Raw genomic sequence first — 22,208 nt, 5'->3', positions numbered from 1 at the left:
TCGTAAAGCATTCTTCAGCTCCTTTCTTTCCTTCTACAAGCTTGATTGACTAAGGGCATTCGTAAGCCAAGGGGCTGAAGATTCCTTCCTGTTACAAATTCCCCTTCTGCCTTGCTGCTTCAGAATGCTTTATTTGTTGGCAGCTGGCCAGTCTAACAGTGCTCCCTTACAGGTGAACGGTGCATGCCCCTTCCCTCGCACCGCTTGAATGGCGGGGGCCTAAGCGAGCAAGACCCCTGTCCTTTGGCCAGGATACTGCTCTCCCAGGCGCTGAGCTCCACCTAGAGTGCCTCAGTCTCCTGCACCCAGCTGACCCCAGTTTAAGGTCAGCGCCCGCTCTGCCTCGCATCTCAGCCTGCTTCTCCTCCTCTTGTCCTCTGTATTTTTTTGCCTTGTTGTTTACTGTTTTTACCTTACTCTTTTGTACCTGTGCACTTGTTTTGTGCATCTCTGCCTGTTTTCACCACATGTTCTTCCCGCCTTTTTCCCCGCCGCTGCTGCCCCTGCGGCCCTTCTCCCCCACTGGTTCCTGCTCCTGCCTCCCAACTGAGGCTCCCTCCCTCCTCCCCTATTTAATGGTGGCCACGGCGAAGGCAAGCCCGTCTGCACCCGTCTGTGACCCAACCACAGCGAGCGCCAGGGTCCCTGAATTGCCAACCGTCCACCGCTACAACTCAGTGACCATCCTCGCAATCAACAACTGCCAGCTGTCCACGCTAAACACTACCCACGGCCAGTTCTCCTGCCGTCACTGCTGCCAGACATACACCACCCTCTGCACCCCCACGGGCACCGCCCCCACATCAGATGCCAACACCACAAAGCCCTGAAATGCATCCTCCTCAACATGCGTTCACATGCCACAGAAATCTGGGACCTCCCCGACACCCTCTCACCAGACATTGCCATCTTCAAAGAAACCTGGACCAACGCCGCACCCGACATCACTACTGCCATTCCTGACGGATACAAGATCCAGAGGAGGGGCCGCCCCAATTGCAAAGGAGGAGGACTTTCCATTGCACACAAGACCTCCCTCCGACTCTCCAACTCCTCCACAAATGGCTCCTTCTCCACCACTTAACACCATCACTTCCAGATCCAGACCAGCCCAGGAACCACACTTCGCAGCACCCTCCTGCTCAACCTCTCCAACATCAGACTGAAACAGCTCATCGCCACACTTACCCACAAGGCAGCTCACATCTTCGACCCCATCTCTGCAGGTGGAAACAACATCTGCTTCAGCCACACACTGCAGCCCCAATGGACAGACCACCACTGTATACACTTACTTGTCAACAAACCCACGCTGCCCAACCCTGCACCCTGCCCTCCACGAAAAAACTGTAGCAAAGTCACTGATGGGTTTCTCAACTCCAACCGCGATGCCCCCACCACATTGACCGATGCCAACCTCTCTGCCAAAGAACTCCACAGTTGGATCTTCAACTGTTCAAACGAGCTCACACCCCTATGTAACCCCAACAGACGGCGCCCCAGGAAGGCCACCTGGTTCACCGCCGACATCCAAGAATCCAGACGCACCTGCAGACGTCTCGAGAAAAACTGGAGAAACAACAAAATGGTGGAAGATCGCACCACCTACGTAAACGCCATGACCAAATACCACCAATGCATCAGAGCCACCAAAAGGACGTTCATCCAAAACAAGATCCTCGCCAACTCCAGCAACTCCATGGAACTCTTCAGCGTCATTCAGGAATTCACCAAGCTCCCCAGTGAAACCACAGACATCACCCCTTCCAAGAACTTCTGCAACAAGCTCGGCTCCTGAAAATCAAGGGCCTCTATGACAACTTTTACAACCAGACACCTTACTCCAAAACCACTTTTTACTCCAGCAAAGCCAGCCAGCCCACCATCTCCTCCTGGACCTGAGTCACCACCGAAGACACCACATTGCCCATGAAAGGCATCCACTCAGGAGCCCCCACGGATTCCTGCCCCTGCACATCTTCCACAGAGCCTCCGCCACGATCGGTCTGAAACTACAATGCACCATCAACGCCACCTTCGACCCTGCTCTAGAAGCCTTCAGTAGATCCCACGGACCTCAAGAACAACCGACCCATATCCCTCCTCCCCTTCACGGCCAAAGTCACAGAGAAGACCGTCAGCGCCCAAATAACAAACTACATCAAAGGAAACTCCATCTTGGACCCCTCCCAATCCAGATTCCGAAAGAACCACTGGACCAAGACCACTCTACTCGCCACTACAGATGATGTCTGCACTCTCCTCGACCAAGGACACACCGCAACCCTGATGCTACTCGACCTCTTGGCAGCCTTTGACACTATCTCCCACCTCACACTCACCGCCAGATTCCACGACACCGGCATACCGGGTGGCGCCCTCGACTGGCTTCACTCCTTCCTCACTGGCAGAACTCAAAGAATCAGACTGCCACCCTTCCTCTCTGAACCTACAGAAATCAACTGCGAAGTACCCCAAGGATCGTCGCTTAGCCCCATTCTCTTCAACATCTACATGGCCCCCGTCGCCACCATCATCAGACAGCACAGACTCAGCAGAGTATCCTATGCCAATGACACCCAGCTCATCTTTCCCTCATCAAGGACCCCATCACCACCAAACTCAACTTCCAGAGCACGAACGGCTCAAAGAACCTTCTCCTACATCGCGGCCAAGACCTGGAACAAGCTCCCAATCAACATCAGATGCGACCCCACCCTGCACATCTTCAGGAAGACCCTCAAGACTTGGTTCTTTGACTGACCGGAGTCGCGCCAACCCCCTTCCCCCAGAATCTTGAGACCATCACTGGTGAGTAGCACGCTTAAACCCCCTGATTGATTGATTGATTGACTGGTCTAACTATTTTAGACAGCAAATTCCAGTCCTCCCCATGGCTAATTTTCTAGTTACCGTGTTGTCTTAAGTAGCCCTCCTTTCCAGATTGAGAGCTCCATTTGTTAATCAATTGGAGATTAACTTAAGTGATAGGATGCATTGGTTGGTTTTTAGAATTGACTTGGTGTTGGATGTGGGAGTTGAGCCTGAGAATTAGTTCGTGACAAATGGTTAAGGGTATTCAATCATTATTGGTTTGACATAATCCCCCATGTTGCAAAAATATCCTTGTATATCTATACCTAATTTATAATTTTCAAGCTAGCCCAAGTTACTTTTGCCAACACCTTTCTGGGAATAATGACTCCGTCGACAAACTCAATCCCTTCCAAGCTATGTGTGTTCAGGGCTTTCAGATTGTGATGAGATTCTAGTAGTCAAATATATTCTCTTTGTTTATTATGTCATACTGATCTCTAAAATGATATTCTTGAGTGAAACAGAGTGAAAAAGAGAGGTTGCCTGATGTATGTTCCTTATATTGTTGATCTGCAGGTCAGCTAGTTGTACTTTTGAGTTTGTCAGATGCTGAGAGGTCATCTGCCCAGTCTCTTCTGGTAAAAATGGATATAGAATGAGGACTGAGGAGTGAGGGTAGTTGGATTTGGCTTCAATAGAAGAAAAACTGTAGTGATATTTAGAGGTTTTTCAATGCACAACATTTGGTTAATGTTAAAGGAATGTGTTGAGTTACTTGCAGCATCGGACACCGTTGCTCTGATGGATTCTGTTTTTTTCGGGTATGGTGTGTGTAATAAAGGGTGTTGGCTCTGATTCGCTGACTCTGATTGAGAGTCAAGTTTGATGTGCAATGGGGTTGGGCATCATGGAACTGGAGAGCCACTCATTAGGCCTTAGTGGATTCAGTTATGTAGTGGACATTGATACTTCATTTCTATGATGAATCTTATCAGTGATAATGCTGGTGCTACAATTGGCTCCTTTAATGTACCAGGTGAAGACGCATTAAGTATCCTCTTCTTGACTCCGTCATGATCAATGGGAATACACAGGTATTGAGATGCCCTGAGAATATTGAATAGATATTTGTTGGCAGGTTGCTATGCATGCGTCTGTTAACAATGGTGTTTATGCTTCAGGCGTTGGTGGATTTCTTGAGCTTATTTTGCTTTCTAATCAGTGGTTTTATTTCATCTGAAGTTGAGACAGGTGACAAGTGGAGCTGCTGATGTTTGAGGATGACCTATCAAACCCAGTGCCTTGTTCTTATCTCTAAAGAGAGGACTCACATATCCACATTTGGCCAGTCTGATTCTCCAGTGAAAACGTCGCCACTGGATAGATGAATCTCAGGTTTAGGTTCAATGGCACTTGCTGGGTCACTGGGGATAAGTCTTTAAGATGGTTTGCAAGTGAGGTGATTATAGCAAGTGTTTTTGCAAACGTCTAATTTGTTACTATAATTACAGGATGACTGAGCCATGTACGCCTCATTTCTAATGGAAGTTAGAATAAAATATATCCTTACAGCCCGCTTCTGAGGGCTACACCAGCTGTTAAAGGTTCTGAACCCATGTTATAGGCTCAAGCCACAGGCTCAGTCCACATGTACCTGGCCTGTATAGCCAGATACATGTGGACTGTACCTGTACTTTTCACTTGTGATAAATGTATATCTATACTTTGCACATAAATATCAATTTTTTTTCAGCACCAAGCACAGCATTCTCACCCCACTGACATCATGTAGATATGTTCTAATTTTTATTTTAAAATACTTTTCTCAATATATAATATTTGTTTATCTCACAATTCTATTTTTGCAACAATTGACTAGGCTCAACTAATAACTTTATCCATCCCTACTAGTTTGGCAACACATTTTCTCGGTTCCAAGAATTTGAGGCTCAGGAACTCCTTCAGTTTCATACACCACACGGGGAAGGGGGAATTGTATGACAGAACAAGAGTCTGCATAATGTTCCGTACAAATATCGTACATTGCATCTTTGAGAACATTACTAACAATTGGAAAACAATAATGGCGTATGTGAATGTTCCACCGTAGGATTTTCTGAAATACTGTTCTCATACCTTTTCGCATAAACTTGCTCTTTTCTTGGTCCATGTAGCCAGATGGTAGACTGCTAAAATTGGCCATCTTGTTGTCCTTCATGTTTTTAAAGAGGGCATTTTCTACCACCAGATCAATTGACTTGTCATCCAGGTCTTGCCCCAGGAACCTACATACCTTCATTACACCAGCGCGCAAGTCCTTGATAGAGAGAGAAAGAGGGTGATTGCCTTTACTACATAAGGATTCCACTACTTCATTATTATTATTATGACACTTTACATGCAATTAGCATCCTGATATGATTACAACTACCTAGTATCTACTGTTCTCACTACCCCAGACACTGCTTTCTTAACCATTCCCAACATATACCATGATACACCACATATCACAACCTTCTATGATTACTACTACCGAATAATGATTGATTGATTGATTGATTGATTGATTGATTGATTTGATTGATTCAATACTACCGAATAATAACAAAGCCTACACTGACCCATACAATCCCACAAGTCCACCCACTAATACTTCGTCTGTTATTATGGCCCTTATCAAAAGAAACATAATCTATGTATGCTATCAAACTAGTAGACACTGATAGTAATACTTCCAAAGTAAAATTAATCTCAGAAAGCACAACCAAATCTATAAAATATTGTGCCGCACAACACAGGCTGAAACAGTAATTGCATATAAATATATGAGCCAATCAATGGAACTATAAAAACAAGGGGCGGAGCTTATTTTGCCTGAAGATGGCAGCCTTTTAGGTGAGCTCCTTCAGCTGGTCACAATCCCCGACCATCCTGGTGCTGCATACCGGCTTACTCTGTGGGATCTATGCAGACATACAAACCTCTCTGCTTTGATGTCCAAGGAAGGAATAATTTTGGTGGATCTGTCCCTGCAAAATGTGCTGTGTGGGACCACGTGGCCTGGTAACATGGCAGCTGTGTGGCCCGGTTGAATACTGCTGAGAGCCGCGATGATGGGGCAGAAGAGGTTGCTAGCAGCAACATAGCGACGGGCCTGGGAATCGCAGCTATGGCGAAGTGTGGCCCGGAACAGTGGTGCACTCATACAAGCCTGCAAAGCTGACAACCCGGAGACTTGCTGCACTGAAACTGCATTGCTGGCAAGAAGGAAGAGGCTTCTTGCTACCAGCACTGCCTGCCTTTCAATACCGCTGCTGTGAACTGCTGTGGAGCAGTTAAGGCAGTTCTGAACAGGGGATCGCCTGGACTGTACGGGTGAGCAGTGGGTGCCCATGAGGATTGTTGCAGCAGCCTTGGGAGACCAGGATACCTAGTGGTGCCTTGGGCTGACTGCCCGTAGGTGTGTGGATAGGCATGTCAGCCCAGACTCCCATCTCCCATCTTGTAAACCCGGTGGCTTTGGAAGAAATTAACTGCGGCTACCCTGGGGAGTCAGAAATAGTTGGAGGGTGTCTGTTGTGATTGAGGATCAACGAAAGGGTTGGCATTCATTGGCCTCTCTGTCTGTGCCTCACTGGACGGGTTCGGAGACCTGTGGAGCCTATGTTTGCCATAGGAATTTGTGGGAACATCACATTTTTGACTGAAGGCTTTTGCTCCTGGGGGCAACTCCAGCCCACAGAGGAGTGCCAAGTGTGTCATCTTTGCTATAGGCCCTACCTATATATTTTTATAGTCAAGGGGAAAATGAATAAATCCCAGCCCAAATTACAGTTTGACTTGTGAAAAGCCTCCAAGAGCCGCAATGACGGCACAGCAATGGCAGGGGGGCACAAATTTGGCTATACCCGAGATGGGTAATGACCTATGGTCTAGCCTGACAGATATGCAACAGATCTTCTCTAAAATTGATGGTAAGATTGATGGTCGCAGAGGCAGGGATACATTCCCCACGATTAGAAGAGGTAAAGATTACAAAATCACAATACCTTAACAAAAAAGACTAGAGCCTGTTGACCAGTTTTGCCCACTTTCATTTCCACTTTTTGATGTGCCGAAGGACCCCTGCTGGTTTTTCCTCCTATAGACTGCAGACAGTGGTTACACTTATTGTACAATGGAGACCCTCATGGCTGCCCAACAGAACAACGTAGTGGCTGCTTATAGATGCGGTAGCTGGATGGACAAAATGTCAGAGGACTTCGACAAGCTCTCTGAGCGCCTTGATATGGTAGAAAGGCAGTGCTTGAGGTTGATGATGAGCAGTTCACCTCCTCGACAGCCCAGAAGAAAGTTGAAAAGGCCCTGACCATGCTACAGCCTAAAGCAGAGGAACTTGAAGGCATATCACCTCACAATAGTCTCAGGACAACAGGTCCAACAGAATCTACAAATACTGGCAACATGGAGAGATTAGTGGAGCAGCTTCTGATTGATCTAATGGGCCTCAAGGCCTTCTCCGAGATATTTTGTGGTGGAGCAAGCAACGGTGCCTGGCACGAGGCCATGCCTGATAATAGCTAAGATTTATAATCTAAAGGGACCGGGATGCGGTGCTCTGCAGAGTGTGTGAACTGAAGGTGCACTGGCATGAGGGTGCAAAGATATCAATTTACCCTCATTTCACACAGCAGGTCCAGGAGTCACGGAAACAATTATCACAGTTAAATGCAAACTACAGGAGCTCCATTTGGCCTATAGCATGCTCTATCTGCCCCCCCTGAGGGTGATGATAGATGGCAAAGCCACAATTTTCGGAGACCCTAAACAGCTACAGCAGTTTCTCAAGCAGGGGATGGTCGCAGAGGCAGGGATACATTCCCCACGATTAGAAGAGGTGAAGATTACAAAATCACAATACCTTAACAAAAAAGACTAGAGCCTGTTGACCAGTTTTGCCCACTTTCATTTCCACTTTTTGATGTGCCGAAGGACCCCTGTTGGTTTTTCCTCCTATAGACTGCAGACAGTGGTTACACTTATTGTACAATGGAGACCCTCATGGCTGCCCAACAGAACAACGTAGTGGCTGCTTATAGATGCGGTAGCTGGGCCAACCACAGTGGATCGACCTTAACAGCTTCCACTTTACGGTGGGGCTTCCTCAAACAAATGGGACTGTACCTGGGCGGTTCGCTGGTGGACTTTGGCTCAGCGGCTACCCTCTTTCGAGGGCCAAAGAGAGGTTGTTGGTACACCTCTCGCTGCTTCACCTAGTAAACATTTGCAGCACACCATAGTCTTGAAAGCTGTCCCCTGTGCTAAAAGGTGACCGGGTGCAACGGCAGGGCAACATCTGTCCCCATGTGTGTGCCTCAATATTTGTCTTGGGGTTGCGTTCTCCGTGTAAGGGGTGGGATCTGATTCACTATTTATTTTGTTAGGAACTGCAGTGCAGGTGGGGGGAAGGGACAGATCGAACAACCACTACAACCATGTTAGTGAAAGGCGAGTTACTGACACAATCCACATGTTGAAGAGGTATTGGCAAATGTGGTTGCATGCTGAAGCTTGCTGGTATGCATGAAATCCTGACAGCTGCAAAGGGCCCACACTCATTGAAATTCCTCACATGGAATATCAGGAGGTTAAACAATTTCAGGAAAGTTCACAAGGTAGCAGCTTATTTGCTGAGGTGTGACTTAGAGGTCAAAATCCTGCAGGAGACGCACCAGGTTCCCGACTTTGATTTGACCACACAGCGTCACATGAAGAGAGACTGTTATTTGGCGTAATTTACTGCACAGGCACTGAGGGTCACCTAATGGTGGGCGTAAAATCTGTATCGCGGGTGAATTTGCGGATTTTCCGCGATTTCGCGATCCGCGAATCTCGCGAAATCGCGGTAAAGTCCGCGAATCAGCGGGGACGAATTTTCAGCCAAGCAAGGGTTACAGCAGCAGGTGCAAAAGTTGAACCTAATTTCTTTGTAACCTTTTACAAAAGGGTTACAAACAAATTAACTTCAACTTGGACACCTGCTGCTAATTGCTTCATGGCGTCTCGTTGCCTACTTGCAACTATTCTCTGACCCTGCTCTGACCCTTGAAGCAGGGTCAGAGAATAGTTACAAGTAGGCAACGAGGCACCTGTCCAAGGAATTAAACCTCATCAGGAAGCACTTACAGATATCAAAAACAGGAAGAAGGGAGAGGATGGCAAATACACCCATTTTGAGTTGTCAGGAGGGGTTAAACTAAAAGAGACCTTTACAGCACAATTTTCATATGCATTTTGCTAAAAATAAAAAGCTGTATGTTCTGTAGGGGCAACTCAGGAATCTGGCCCTTCAGAGATCCGGCCTCTCTTTCTTTCTCTCGTTCTTTCTCTCCCTCTCTCTTTCCCTCTCTTTCTCTATCTATCTATCTATCTATCTATCTATCTATCTATCTATCTATCTATCTATCTATCTATCTATCTATCTATCTATCTATCTATCTATCTATCTATCTATCTATCTATCTATCTATCTATCTATCTCTCTCCCTCTCCCATAAACGACTGCATGGGTAACTGCGCTATGCAAGCGGCTTGCGAAGACGCAAAAATCCCCGCGAACACGCAAAAAACCCCGCGAACAAGCAAAAACCCCGCGAACACGCAAAAAAACAAAAATCCGCAAATTCGCACAAATTCGCGAATTTTGCGGATCGCGAATTCGCAAATTCGCGCATCGCGAATTCGCAAAATTCACCCATGCTTAGGGTCACCGTTCCCTCTAGGGCACACGCGCGCGCACCCCCCCTGACGTCAGCGCGCACCACCTCGTGTGGAGCACGCACACAGGATGTCGCTAGAAAGAGTCGCGCTGCCGGCCCCTTTAAAGAAGCGAGCAGCGCGATCATGAATGAGCGGGCGTGAGTGCAGGTAAGGAGGCGGGGTGGGGGGCTGGTGGATATTTTGGCACTTGCGGCTATGTGGGGGCGGGGCAGACTGTGGCCTTTTGATTAAATATTGGTGTTAATCAGAGCCCCTTCACGGTCTCCGATTAACATCAAAACTTAAACAAAAGGCCACAGTCTGCCCCGCGCTTTACTGACAAAAGCGTAGACAGTTTCCAAACACAGCGCATACTTTAGCACACGCTGTGTTTGGAAACTGTCTACGCTTTTGTTAGTAAAGCGCGGGGCAGACTGTGACCTTTCGTTTACGTATTGATGTTAATCAGAGCCCGTGAAGGGGCTCTGATTAACAACAATATTTAAACAAAAGGCCACAGCAGCTGGGGAAACGAGCGGAACAGCAGGCAAGAGGGCAAAAAGACACAAAAAACGAGTGGGATAGAGACAGAGAGCATAAAGGCACAAAAGCGAGTGGGACAAAGACAGAGAGCATAAAAGCACAACAACGAGTGGGACAGAGACAGAGAGCATAAAGGCACAAAAACGAGTGGGACAGAGAGAGAGAGCATAAAGGCACAAAAAAACGAGTGGGACAGAGACAGAGGGCAGAAAGGCACACAAAACGAGTGGGACAGAGACAGAGAGCATAAAGGCACAAAAACGAGTGGGACAGAGACAGAGGGCAGAAAGGCACAACAAACGAGTGGGACAGAGACAGAGAGCATAAAGGCACAAAAACGAGTGGGACAGAGACAGAGAGCATAAAGGCACAAAAACGAGTGGGACAGAGGGCATAAAGGCACACAAAACAAGTGGGACAGAGACAGAAAGCATAAAAGGCACAAAAACGAGTGGGACAGAGACAGAGGGCATAAAGGCACAAAAAATGAGTGGGACAGAGACAGAGAGCATAAAGTCACAAAAACGAGTGGGACAGAGACAGAGGGCAGAAAGGCACACACAACAAGTGGGACAGAGACAGAGAGCATAAAAGCACAAAAACGAGTGGGACAGAGACAGAGGGCAGAAATGCACAAAAAACGAGTGGGACAGAGACAGAGAGCATAAAGGCACAAAAACGAGTGGGACAGAGACAGAGGGCAGAAAGGCGCAAAACACGAGTGGGAAGAGGCAGAGGGCAGAAAGGCACAGAAAACGAGTGTGACAGAGACAGAGAGCATAAAGGCACAAAAACGAGTGGGACAAAGACAGAGGGCAGAAAGGCACAAAAAACAAGTAGGACAGATTAACATCAAAACTTAAACAAAAGGCCACAGTCTGCCCCGCGCTTTACTGACAAAAGCGTAGACAGTTTCCAAACACAGCGCATACTTTAGCACACGCTGTGTTTGGAAACTGTCTACGCTTTTGTTAGTAAAGCGCGGGGCAGACTGTGACCTTTCGTTTACGTATTGATGTTAATCAGAGCCCGTGAAGGGGCTCTGATTAACAACAATATTTAAACAAAAGGCCACAGCAGCTGGGGAAACGAGCGGAACAGCAGGCAAGAGGGCAAAAAGACACAAAAAACGAGTGGGATAGAGACAGAGAGCATAAAGGCACAAAAGCGAGTGGGACAAAGACAGAGAGCATAAAAGCACAACAACGAGTGGGACAGAGACAGAGAGCATAAAGGCACAAAAACGAGTGGGACAGAGAGAGAGAGCATAAAGGCACAAAAAAACGAGTGGGACAGAGACAGAGGGCAGAAAGGCACACAAAACGAGTGGGACAGAGACAGAGAGCATAAAGGCACAAAAACGAGTGGGACAGAGACAGAGGGCAGAAAGGCACAACAAACGAGTGGGACAGAGACAGAGAGCATAAAGGCACAAAAACGAGTGGGACAGAGACAGAGAGCATAAAGGCACAAAAACGAGTGGGACAGAGGGCATAAAGGCACACAAAACAAGTGGGACAGAGACAGAAAGCATAAAAGGCACAAAAACGAGTGGGACAGAGACAGAGGGCATAAAGGCACAAAAAATGAGTGGGACAGAGACAGAGAGCATAAAGTCACAAAAACGAGTGGGACAGAGACAGAGGGCAGAAAGGCACACACAACAAGTGGGACAGAGACAGAGAGCATAAAAGCACAAAAACGAGTGGGACAGAGACAGAGGGCAGAAATGCACAAAAAACGAGTGGGACAGAGACAGAGAGCATAAAGGCACAAAAACGAGTGGGACAGAGACAGAGGGCAGAAAGGCGCAAAACACGAGTGGGAAGAGGCAGAGGGCAGAAAGGCACAGAAAACGAGTGTGACAGAGACAGAGAGCATAAAGGCACAAAAACGAGTGGGACAAAGACAGAGGGCAGAAAGGCACAAAAAACAAGTAGGACAGAGACAGAGGGCAGAAAGGCACACAAAACGAGTGGGACGGAGGGCATAAAGGCACAAAAAACGAGTGGGACAGAGACAGAGGGCACAAAGGCACACAAAACGAGTGGGACAAAGACAGAGGGCATAAAGGCACAAAAACAAATGGGACAGAGGGCATAAAGGCACAAAAAATGAGTGGGACAGAGACAGAGGACATAAAGGCACAAAAAACGAGTGGGACAGAGGGCCGAAAGGCACAAAAAACGTGTGGGACAGAGCATAAAGGCACAAAAAACGAGTAAGACAGAGGTCAGAAAGCCACAAAAAACGAGTGGGCAGAGACAGAGGGCATAAAGGCACAAAAGCGAGTGGGACAGAGGGCAGAAAGGCACAAAAAACGAGTGGGACAGAGAGCATAAAGGCACAAAAAGTGAGATGGACAGAGACAGAGGGCAGAAAGGCACAAAAAACGAGTGGGACAGAGCATAAAGGCACAAACAACGAGTGGGACAGAGGGCAGAAAGGCACAGAAAATGAGTCGGACAGAGACAGAGGGCATAAAGTCACAAAAAACGAGTGGGACAGAGGGCAGACGGGCACACAAAATGAGTGGAACAGAAGGCAAAAGGGGCACAAAAACGAGTGGCACAGAGGGCTGACGGGCACAAAAAACTAATGGTACAGAGGCAAAATACAGAAATATAGGGGCAGCTAAGAACAAAAGGCAGAATGGCCAGAGAGAAACGGAGGTAGCGAGGGGAACAGAAGGGAAAACTGGGCAGAGACATGGGCAGTGAGGGGTACAGAAGGAAAGACTGGGCAGAGAGAGCACAGGGACAGCGAGGGGAACAGAAGGAAGAAAAAGGGACCACGTACAGGCAGCGGGGAAGACAGACAACAGCAGTCACAGGCACAACAATGAAAATACAGGCAATACAATACATTTGCAAACTGCCCTTAAGACCCTTATTGTTGCGCTGTATTTGTGAAAATGTACCATCTTTTCACATTTTAAAGTATACGTTTTGAGTGCCATTTGGCGCCGCAGACATGTGCGGTTTAGTTCCTGGCGCACCTAGCCATGGTTGCAGCGCACAGAGACCCTCCACTGCTACACACAGAGGATTAAAATTAGAGGGAACATTGCTGAGGGTGCTATACTGGTTGCACAGGGGCTCTGGTGTAAAACAGCAGAAGGTGTGTGCTGACTCGGGAGGCAGGTACTTGGTAGCTTGCTGTTATAAAGATAACTTGGTTGCACTGCTGATTGGGGTGTATGGTCCCAATTACGGGAGACCTTCCCCAGAAATGGGGTGGAGATTTTAGCTGCATCCTGAGCTCGGGTCGTGACCACTCCAGAGACCCGCTGAGGCTTCGCTTGGCAGTGGCTCACTCTCTCTTAAGGATATCAAGGTGCAGTGTGTCCTCCTAATATTTTGTGGCATAGGTTCCCTGACGCATCGGAATACACACATGTCAGAAATTGGATCTCTAGTTGGCAGAGGTTTGCACCCTGTCCATGTAGGGACCACAATACTAGTCAGGGTAATTCAGATACACAACCTAAATTAACCTGTGCTTTCCCTCTGGAAGCTTGGCACAGAGCAGTCAGGTTTAATTTAAGAGGCAATGTGTAAAGTATTTGTACAACACTTTAATTATAGTGACACAGTGAAAAAAACTGAAAAAGACTACATACCTGTTTAGAAAAATTGTGCATATTTATCTGAGTAAAACAAGACCAAAGAGACAAACTTCCAATAAGTAGAACTTAAGATATGAATTTTAAAATACTAAATTGCAATATAGTGCTTAAAAGTCAATAGTGCTTAGGGGTTACATGAGGTTGTGCTGGACCGGGATAAATCTAAAGTTTAGGGCTGACCACGAAGGAGGGCAGGCCAGTTTTAGGGCCCATCAGGGTCCGCTAAAATATGTCCATGGATGGAGCAAGCATTGGCGTCAAAGACTCGATGTGTCGATTCCAATGTATGCAGTCAGGTCGATGCGTGGTCGTAAAGCCCCACAGTCAGGTCCCATGGTGTTGTCAAACCCCTTAAGGTGCAGGTGCTGCTTCGCTGTTGAGCCTCGCAGCAGTGTCTTTGGATCAGTGATGGGTCGTTGTCGAGCCTCACAGTCAGGACCCACATCATCATCGAATTGTCACTGCATCAGTTCAGATTGGTGCAAAGTGCTAACTTTGTCTCTTTTTGCGGGAAAACAGCTGCACAATCCATTTCCAAGGGCTGGATTTGCACCTCTTGGCAGGGCGTGACTCACAGTTGGCAGAGTCCAGCAGCTGAAGCAGAGTTGAAGTAAGTCTTTGATGTTCCTGAGACTTCAAGAACAGGGGGCAAGCCCTTGGAGGACTTGGTTTCAAGGATGTAGAGAGCAGGTTCAGTCCTTCTTACTCCAAGGCAGGAAGCAGCAGGCCAGCACAGCAAATCAGGTAGCAATGTGGACCCCTTCCTAAAGAACAGCAATCAGTAGGCAGCAGGCCAACACATAAAGCAGTTAACAGAGTGGCTGTCCCTCTTACAACCCAGCAGCTCTTCTTGGCAGAATGTCCTGGGTTCCAGCAAAGTTCTGATTTTGTGGTGTCAGGGGTCCAGTACTTACATCAAGTTGTGCCTTTGAGGTATAGGAGACTTAAAAAGGCCTTTGAAGAGCACAAGGTCCCTGCCTTTCCTGATCTGGCTCCAGAAGACTCAATACGGGGGTATGCAGCTCTTTGTGTGGGGACAGGCACAGCCTTATTCAGATGCACGTGTCAGCTCCTCGCTCCCAATCTACATAGAAATGTCCATTAACCAGGTGATGGGCCATCAGGATGCAAATGCAACACCCTAGTTCCTAGATGTGTATTCAGAGATAGACAGAGTCAAAGAAGGGTTAAAGTAAGAAAATGCCAACTTTCTAAAAATTGGTATATTCAATTTAAAATCTGACTTCACCAAAAGTTGTGAGTTTACATTGTGAGTCCAGAGACACTAAACTCCAAACCTCTATCTCTTCCCAATTAGAAATTACACTTAAAATATGTTTTAAGGCAACCCCAATATTAACCTATGGTAGAGATAGGCCTTGCAGTAGTGAAAACACATTTTATCATTTTTCACTACTAGGACTTGTAAAACTCAGAGGTACATGACCTTCTTTTTAAATATACTGCACCTTGCCAATAGGGCTGCCTACCTTAGGGAATACTTATTTGTGATAAAAAGGAAGTTTTGGGCCTGGCAAGTAGGTTGACTTGCCAGGTCAAAATAGCAGTTTAAAACTGCACACACAGGCTCTGCAGTGGCTCAGATGTTTACAGGGCTACTAAAGTGAGTGGTACAATCAGTGCTGCAGGCCAACTAGTTGCATTTAAGAGTTGAGTTTGTCATGTGACATGCCAAGCAGTGACCAACAGGCAGAGGAGCAGAGCTGATGAGCCAGGGAGTGGAGCTGCAGAGGAGCGGTCGCGGGGGTACGAACAATCAAGCACCTCAGAGCACATCTTGGGAAACAAGCGGAAAACAACTCCTGGACCCTGAGGGAAGTGGAAGTGGCAACAGCAGTGGCTGCGGTAGTGGGGGTAAGTGAGAGAGCGTGGCCGCTACTAGCCACAGCCGCTGAGTGCGTAAGCAGCCCAGCCAGGTTGGGTGCGGCATGTGGCTCACCAGTGTGCCCTGCTCTCTGTTCCCTGGCCCCAGCTCCCTGCTAAACGTCCATCTGCCGTCCATCTTCCTCCTGCCCTCCCATGTTTTACTACTCCTCTGGCCCCAATCTGTCCTACTTATCCTGCTCAGCTCTACCCAGGCAACCACTATCCAACCATCAGCCACCATTAAGCAATGCCTCTATAGCCATAGACGCAGTAGACATCATCCTCTGTCTCTTGGCATTCATAGGTTACAATTCAACTCCTCTAACATCCGTCCAGAGGTGGCAAAGAGATCCCAGGCCAAAACTGGACACAACAATACCACAACAATACCAAACGCAGCCATAGAGATAGTGTCAAGAGTCTCAACTGAAGCTGGGCGTGGCTCGCGTGCTGTGGGTCCACCCATGAGCCCCGCTGCTCATTTGCCACAAGTTGCCTTGCCAGCCGCTAGTACGCCAGTATGTTACCCGGCTGGCTGTTACGAGCTCGTCTTCCAACTCACAAACAACAGACAGGAGAGGAGGAGCAAGATCATAGAGGCTGCAGCAAGGAGGGCATCGGAAAAAAAGTAGGTCTCAACGGTCAAAGAGTCATAGAGCTAAAGAGTGATAGGCTTGCTCAGGAGACTAACAGGCTACAAAGTTGAAATGAAAACAGATCACCCGAAGAGGGAGCGAGTACCAAGCCCCAAGCATTAGGCATTAAGCATTGTACCCAGTACATTGTGGGACAAGTGCTTCGCGGACCGTTTTATCCAAGCCACAAGGTGGTTACGAGGAGGTTAATAAGGAGGACATGAGGTCAGGCAGATTAAGGAGGACCCCTACAAGGCCAAAACCCAAACTAACAAAAGGGAAAGCTAATAGAGAGAGCACAAGCATCCTTCAACTAGGGTCAACCGTGACAAAATAAGCGTAAGAAGCAATACAGTCATGGGCGACAGGGACACCAGCACCCTCAGAAATTCCCCTACTAATGGCAGAATTGGACGCAAATAAAACAAACACTAACAACAGAGCAACTAAATTGGCAGCTCCAAGCACCATTCAGGTGATGATAACGCTCAAGTTCAACAAGGCATTCCAAGAAATTATAATAACTAACCCCTATGTGCACCCCAAACAAAAACAAAAAGTGGTGAAAGAGCTGACTAAAGAAATACAAATGATCATGGATGAGCAAGACACTGATCACGTTATCCTGGGAGGCGACTTCAACTTACACCTTTTATGGTCCAGACTAGATGACAACCTGTGCAAGACCTTACTGCTGTATGGGAAATACCCAATGAGCAAAGATATGTGTGTGACCTGCACACCCCTGTTTTAAACCTTAATACTATTTCTTTTAAACAAATCGGTGCAGACCTGCTACCTGACTAACCCCTGTCAGGTCCCTAACAGAACTGAACACTCAGACACAACTATGTCTAATGCAGGAATGCACTGTTCGAACTTGCACAGGTGCAACAATTTTTTTTTTCTTCATTTACTTCATTTTTTCACCTATGTCTCAACATTTCTTCAACATTTAAAGGTATAATATAGTACATGCATTCATTGATGCTATACCACCGTTATTTAGGTAAACAACAAAAGTAGTCAACTAAATTCTAATTCATTGATTGTTTACTATTGACTTTCAAAAGTACGTAGTATTTTCAACTTTTTTACAAACATATTCACAATTCATTTTCATTGAAAATATGGTTTACTTTCTTCTAACAAATGCCAAACTAGTGCAGATATAGCAAAGTAATTTCATCAGAACTCGCGACGACTCTGAATGCATTTCGATGCTTCAGCATCTTCGTCAGGGGAAGTACTTTTTAAAAAAAATGTTTTTATAGTATGAGACCAAATAGTGGTATATACATATTTTTCAATTATTGTCTTCGCGTATCAACTTGTGCTCGTGCACTATGTAATAAGTGAACACACACCCTGAGTAGTCATGCAAATGCATTATCTCATTATATCCAAGCAAGCCAGCAATCCGAGTATTGAAATGCTGCTATTGTTGTGGTTGTACCCTATACATGCCATCAAGTGTGGTATAGTGCACCCAACGTGTGTCTTACATGTACCAGTGCCAAATGTTAAAAAATGAAAGGAAGAAGAAGAAAACGAAAGGAAAACATACCCTCCATACGGGTGTATTGTCTCCTAATCAAATTTCGTAAAAAAATGACTGTGCCTGAAAGCAAAGCAGGACTGCTATGAGTATGCAACGGGACCAATGTAATTAAATCAAAAAATCAACCTCTGCGAGCCAGTCACTTACTTCCTCGCATCAGTCCTTGAAACTTGAAAATCCTGAGTTAAATGTTCGGCCTGTAAGACAAAAGCCGCCCTTACTATTTACGTATTTTTAAATCTGTGATAACTTGTCCTATATCAAATGATCAAAAGCCATGAGCACGGGATAGATAAGCCAAGAATAGATTCAAGTGTTGCTCTGACTTCGTTCCAGAAAGTAGCGATGTTCGGGCATTCCCAAAACATGTGGAGGTCTGAGGCAGCTGGCAGAGAGCATTTGGAACAGCACTTCCCTGGTTGAAATTTCGACAAGCGTTTAGGAGAATAATATGCTCTATGAAGTGTATAAAAGTGGTTGCGCCTCAACCATGCAGGCTTGATAATTTTATAGAGAAGGAGAAAAGATTCCTCCCATGTGTCCTCCATATGTGGTTCCCCCTCCGCACCCCAGAGTTTTTCCGGTAGGTTGAGGTCTCTCTCTCCATCCTCTATGATATGCCAGTAAAAAAGTGCTACTTCCTTTTTCCCAGGAGGTCTTTCAACTAGAGTGTTTTCTAACAAGCTCTCCTCGCCCATCATTGCTTTCTTCTTAGTTTGAGTCCGAAGCCAGCTACTTAATTGCAAGTATACTAACCAAGAGAGTGATGATGTTACCTTAAGATTGAAAATATCCCAACCTATGATTGATCTTTCCACCAGTATATCGCCCCACTGTGTGATATCTGCATCTAACAAAACTCTTTTAACTGTGTTGGCTTCTTGTGATGTTAATCCCGGTAAATCCCAAATCGGGGCATGTTTGGATTGGTATCCTATCCCAATCTTAGATTTTATTCGAGACCATTCTTTTGCAGTGCCTAATAATGTTTTTAATCTAATTTTTTGGAAGAATTTCTGGTGCCCGAACTTGAAGAGAAATCCGTTCACAGGAAGGTCCGAACCTATTAGCATAGCCTTATACATAAGCCCCTTTGCATTTTCCCAAGGAATCTTAAGCAACATCCTAGAGTGGGTCAGATGGAATGCCCAGGCGTAATATTCTAGGTCTGGCAGTGCGAGCCCTCCTTTTTCTCTTCTCCTTCTCAATTTTTTCCAGGATAATCTGCTGGATTTATACCCCCAAACAAATGAATTGATGTGTTGCTGACATTTTACGAGCTGTTTAGTATCGAAAGCTAATGGGATGGAATTAAAAATAAAAGTAAATTTCGGGAGGATACTCATTTTTATCAAGCTGGTTCTCCCATAGATGGTGAGCGGGAGAAAGGACCAAGCTTTCATCAAGGTTTGAGATTCTCGAGAAATACGAGCTAAATTGTTTTGGGCCAGATGTTCTAGCTCTTTAGTGATTGTAATTCCCAGGTACCTCAATGAAGATTTTATCGGAAGCTGAAGATTTTGAATGTTCCAGGCCATAATTTCGGTTTTCCCTGCGTTAATTTCATATCCTGAAAATCTGCCGAAGTCCTCCGCTCTCTTTATAATAATTGGAAATGCCAACGCAGGATCAGTTGTATAAATAATTATATCATCGGCGTACAAACCAATCTTTTTTTCCCAACCCGAAAAATTAAAATGTGGTATGTTAGTATCCTCCCTAATAGACTGAGCAAATGGTTCTACATACAAATTAAAAAGAAGTGGGGATAAGGGACAGCCCTGCCTTGTTCCTCGACTAATTTTGAAAGGAGTGGTCCATGTACCATTAATTAATAGGGATGCTCTAGGATTGTTATATAATAAACTTATAGCCCTGCAAAACTTTAGGCCCAGATGGTATTTTTTCATAATTAAGTTTAAGTATTCCCAGTTTACCCTATCAAATGCTTTGGTAGCATCTAGGGTCATGATGGCCAGGGGTAGACCGAATGTTGAGGCAATATCCACAGCTCCCACCAAGTCATAGGTCAGGTCGGCCAATTGCCGGCCCCTAATAAATATTATTAGAGGCCTGTAAATCCATTGACATAGAAGGGACCGCAATCCTTAAACGAATAAGGTGTACTCCTAAGAACATCGAAGTGATATCAGTCATCACTAAAACGCTACACAGCCAAGGAAAAGAATCAGCAGTACAATCGGTGAAAGCATGGGAAAGCTTCACTACGACCCTTGGTGGGAAACTCGTGACTGGGATAGGGACAAAAGCAGGGCAAGCAGGAGACACCTTAAAAAGGCTGACAACCAGCCCGAAACCAACAGTACTAAAACGTAACATAAACTAATCATTAAGGCAGCTTCATAAAATCCACAGAACTTGGATCTGCAATGTACCCTGCGGATAGCGATGGCACTACTTAACAGAAAGAAATGGGGGAAAATAAGCCAAAGAATGACAAACTATGAGTCAAGTTACTTCACGATACCAAACAAAAAAAACGCACCAAGTTTTGGCAAATAATCCATAGAATAGAGCAACCAAACCAGCCTGGAATAAGCTCCAACATAACAGAGACTGTCTGGGTAGATTACCTCTCCAACCATTTTAATAGCAAAGTGCAAAAGGATGCAGAAGTGGACAAAGAAATGGGTAGTGCAAGAATGGATAGAGGAGACATTAACAGGGATGAAGTGACGCATAACGCTACTTTGGAAGAGCAACATGGCTCCAACTTGAAATCGCAAAATCATCAGGGGAGCAACCTGGTAGCAGACTTAGACCAACTAGTATCTGTTAAAGAGAAATGCTATGGCCCTACAGTAAACCAGATAAAGAGACAAATAACCAGGGGCAGAGCTACGGGCGCCCCAGCCTCCATGGAATTCCTCTGACATCGAATACTGGAGCCCAAGAAGGTCATCTGAACAGAGCGTTGTTCTAAAGCCTTTCACACCCTCAAACAGTCCATATGCAAAGTCCCTGTGCTCATGGCACCTAACTTTTCCATTATTTATTTTTCAAACAGATGTCTCAGAACATGGCATGATGGCAGTCTTATCACAGTTAAATGAGGAGGACCTCATCTCCAGGAGGCTACTTCTAAGGGAACAGGGGGGGAGTGTAATTGAAAGGGGCACCCTTGCAGTGGTCGGGCAGTGAAGAAGCTGAGACCATACTTGTTTGGGATTCACTACCGGGTTCAGACAGACCACAGTCACTCATATGGCTCATGCCAATGAGGGGTAAGAATCCAAAACTGAGAAGTGGCCCATGTTCCTGCAGGGAATGTACTTCATGGTGGAATACCGTCCTGGTTCAGACCACTCCATTGCTGATTGTCTGTCGAAGGCCTTCCGTCTTAGTGATGAGAACTCCTAGGAGATTATGTAGTTTTCCCCACTCTCAATTGGGGTGTACATGGGTTAGACCTGTCAGCCTTAGGGTGGTCTATCCCAAACATTTTGCAGTTGCGTCCACTTTTTGCTGACATTAATTTTTGTTGACTTTAGGACTCTGTGCACTTTACTACTGCTAACCAGTCATAAAGTGTTTGTGCTCCTTCCTCTAAACATGGTAAAATTGGCTTACACCTGATTGCATATTTACTTTAGTTATAGGTACCTTGTAGAGTGGTATACCATGTACCCAGGGCATGAAAATTAAATGCCACTAGTGGGCCTGCAGCACTTATTATGCAACTTACGTAAGTTGGTCCATTTAAAACATGTCACAGACCTGCCATTGCAGCCTGAATGCAGATTTAAGCTGCCAATTCGATTTGGGTAAAAAACCCTTGCTAAGTGTCAAAGTCAAATTTGTTGCATGTAAGTAGGCCCTAGGTAGCCCATATGGCAGGGTGCATTGTAATTGATAGGATGGACCTGCACATTTAACTTTTAGATGTCCTGATAGTGAAAATCTCCTAAATTAATTTTTCACTATTGTGAAGCCTACGTCTCCCACACAATAACATTGAGTTGCCTCATTACACCTAATAAGTGCTAACTTTTGATTGGGAACAGGTAGGCATTGCAAGTTTGGTATCTGAGAAATTGTGATAAAAAAATCCTCCTTAATGGTAAATTCGGATTTTAAGTTACAGTTTTGAAAATGGCACCTTTAGAAAGTTTACATTTTACTGCACTGAACTATTTGGTGCAGTTGGACTTTGTTTATTCCTCCAAAACAGCCTCACAATAGGGGAATTATATATGCCTGGACAGGTCATCACCTTGCAGTATGGGGGGCTGAGCTGCACACTGATCCACTTGCAACTGAATAGGCTGTGCTCCTCCTTAACACAAAGGACTTGTCACCCCTGCATTGTTCATGCAGCTGGCTTGGAGCCAAGTCATGGGAGTCACGAAATTTCAAG

General features: G+C 45.9%; 1 protein-coding gene across 3 annotated transcripts in view; it reads right to left on the bottom strand.

Moving 5' to 3' along the window:
* The window catches only part of LOC147701882 (sulfotransferase 2B1-like), a 365,039-nt gene that overhangs the window by 96,859 nt on the left and 245,972 nt on the right, over window positions 1-22,208 (bottom strand). For all 3 annotated transcript variants that reach the window (XM_086930512.1, XM_086930514.1, XM_086930513.1), the window contains one exon: window positions 4,954-5,134. In XM_086930512.1, coding sequence (XP_086786638.1) covers window positions 4,954-5,134 — 181 coding nt within the window. The remainder of the gene's footprint in view (window positions 1-4,953; window positions 5,135-22,208) is intronic.

This window comes from Lissotriton vulgaris, chromosome 7 (genome assembly GCF_964263255.1).
Source record: "Lissotriton vulgaris chromosome 7, aLisVul1.2, whole genome shotgun sequence".
NCBI classification, from domain to species: domain Eukaryota; kingdom Metazoa; phylum Chordata; class Amphibia; order Caudata; family Salamandridae; genus Lissotriton; species Lissotriton vulgaris.
Note: the sequence above shows the minus strand (reverse complement) of the source record. Positions and strands in the feature narration are given on the sequence as shown.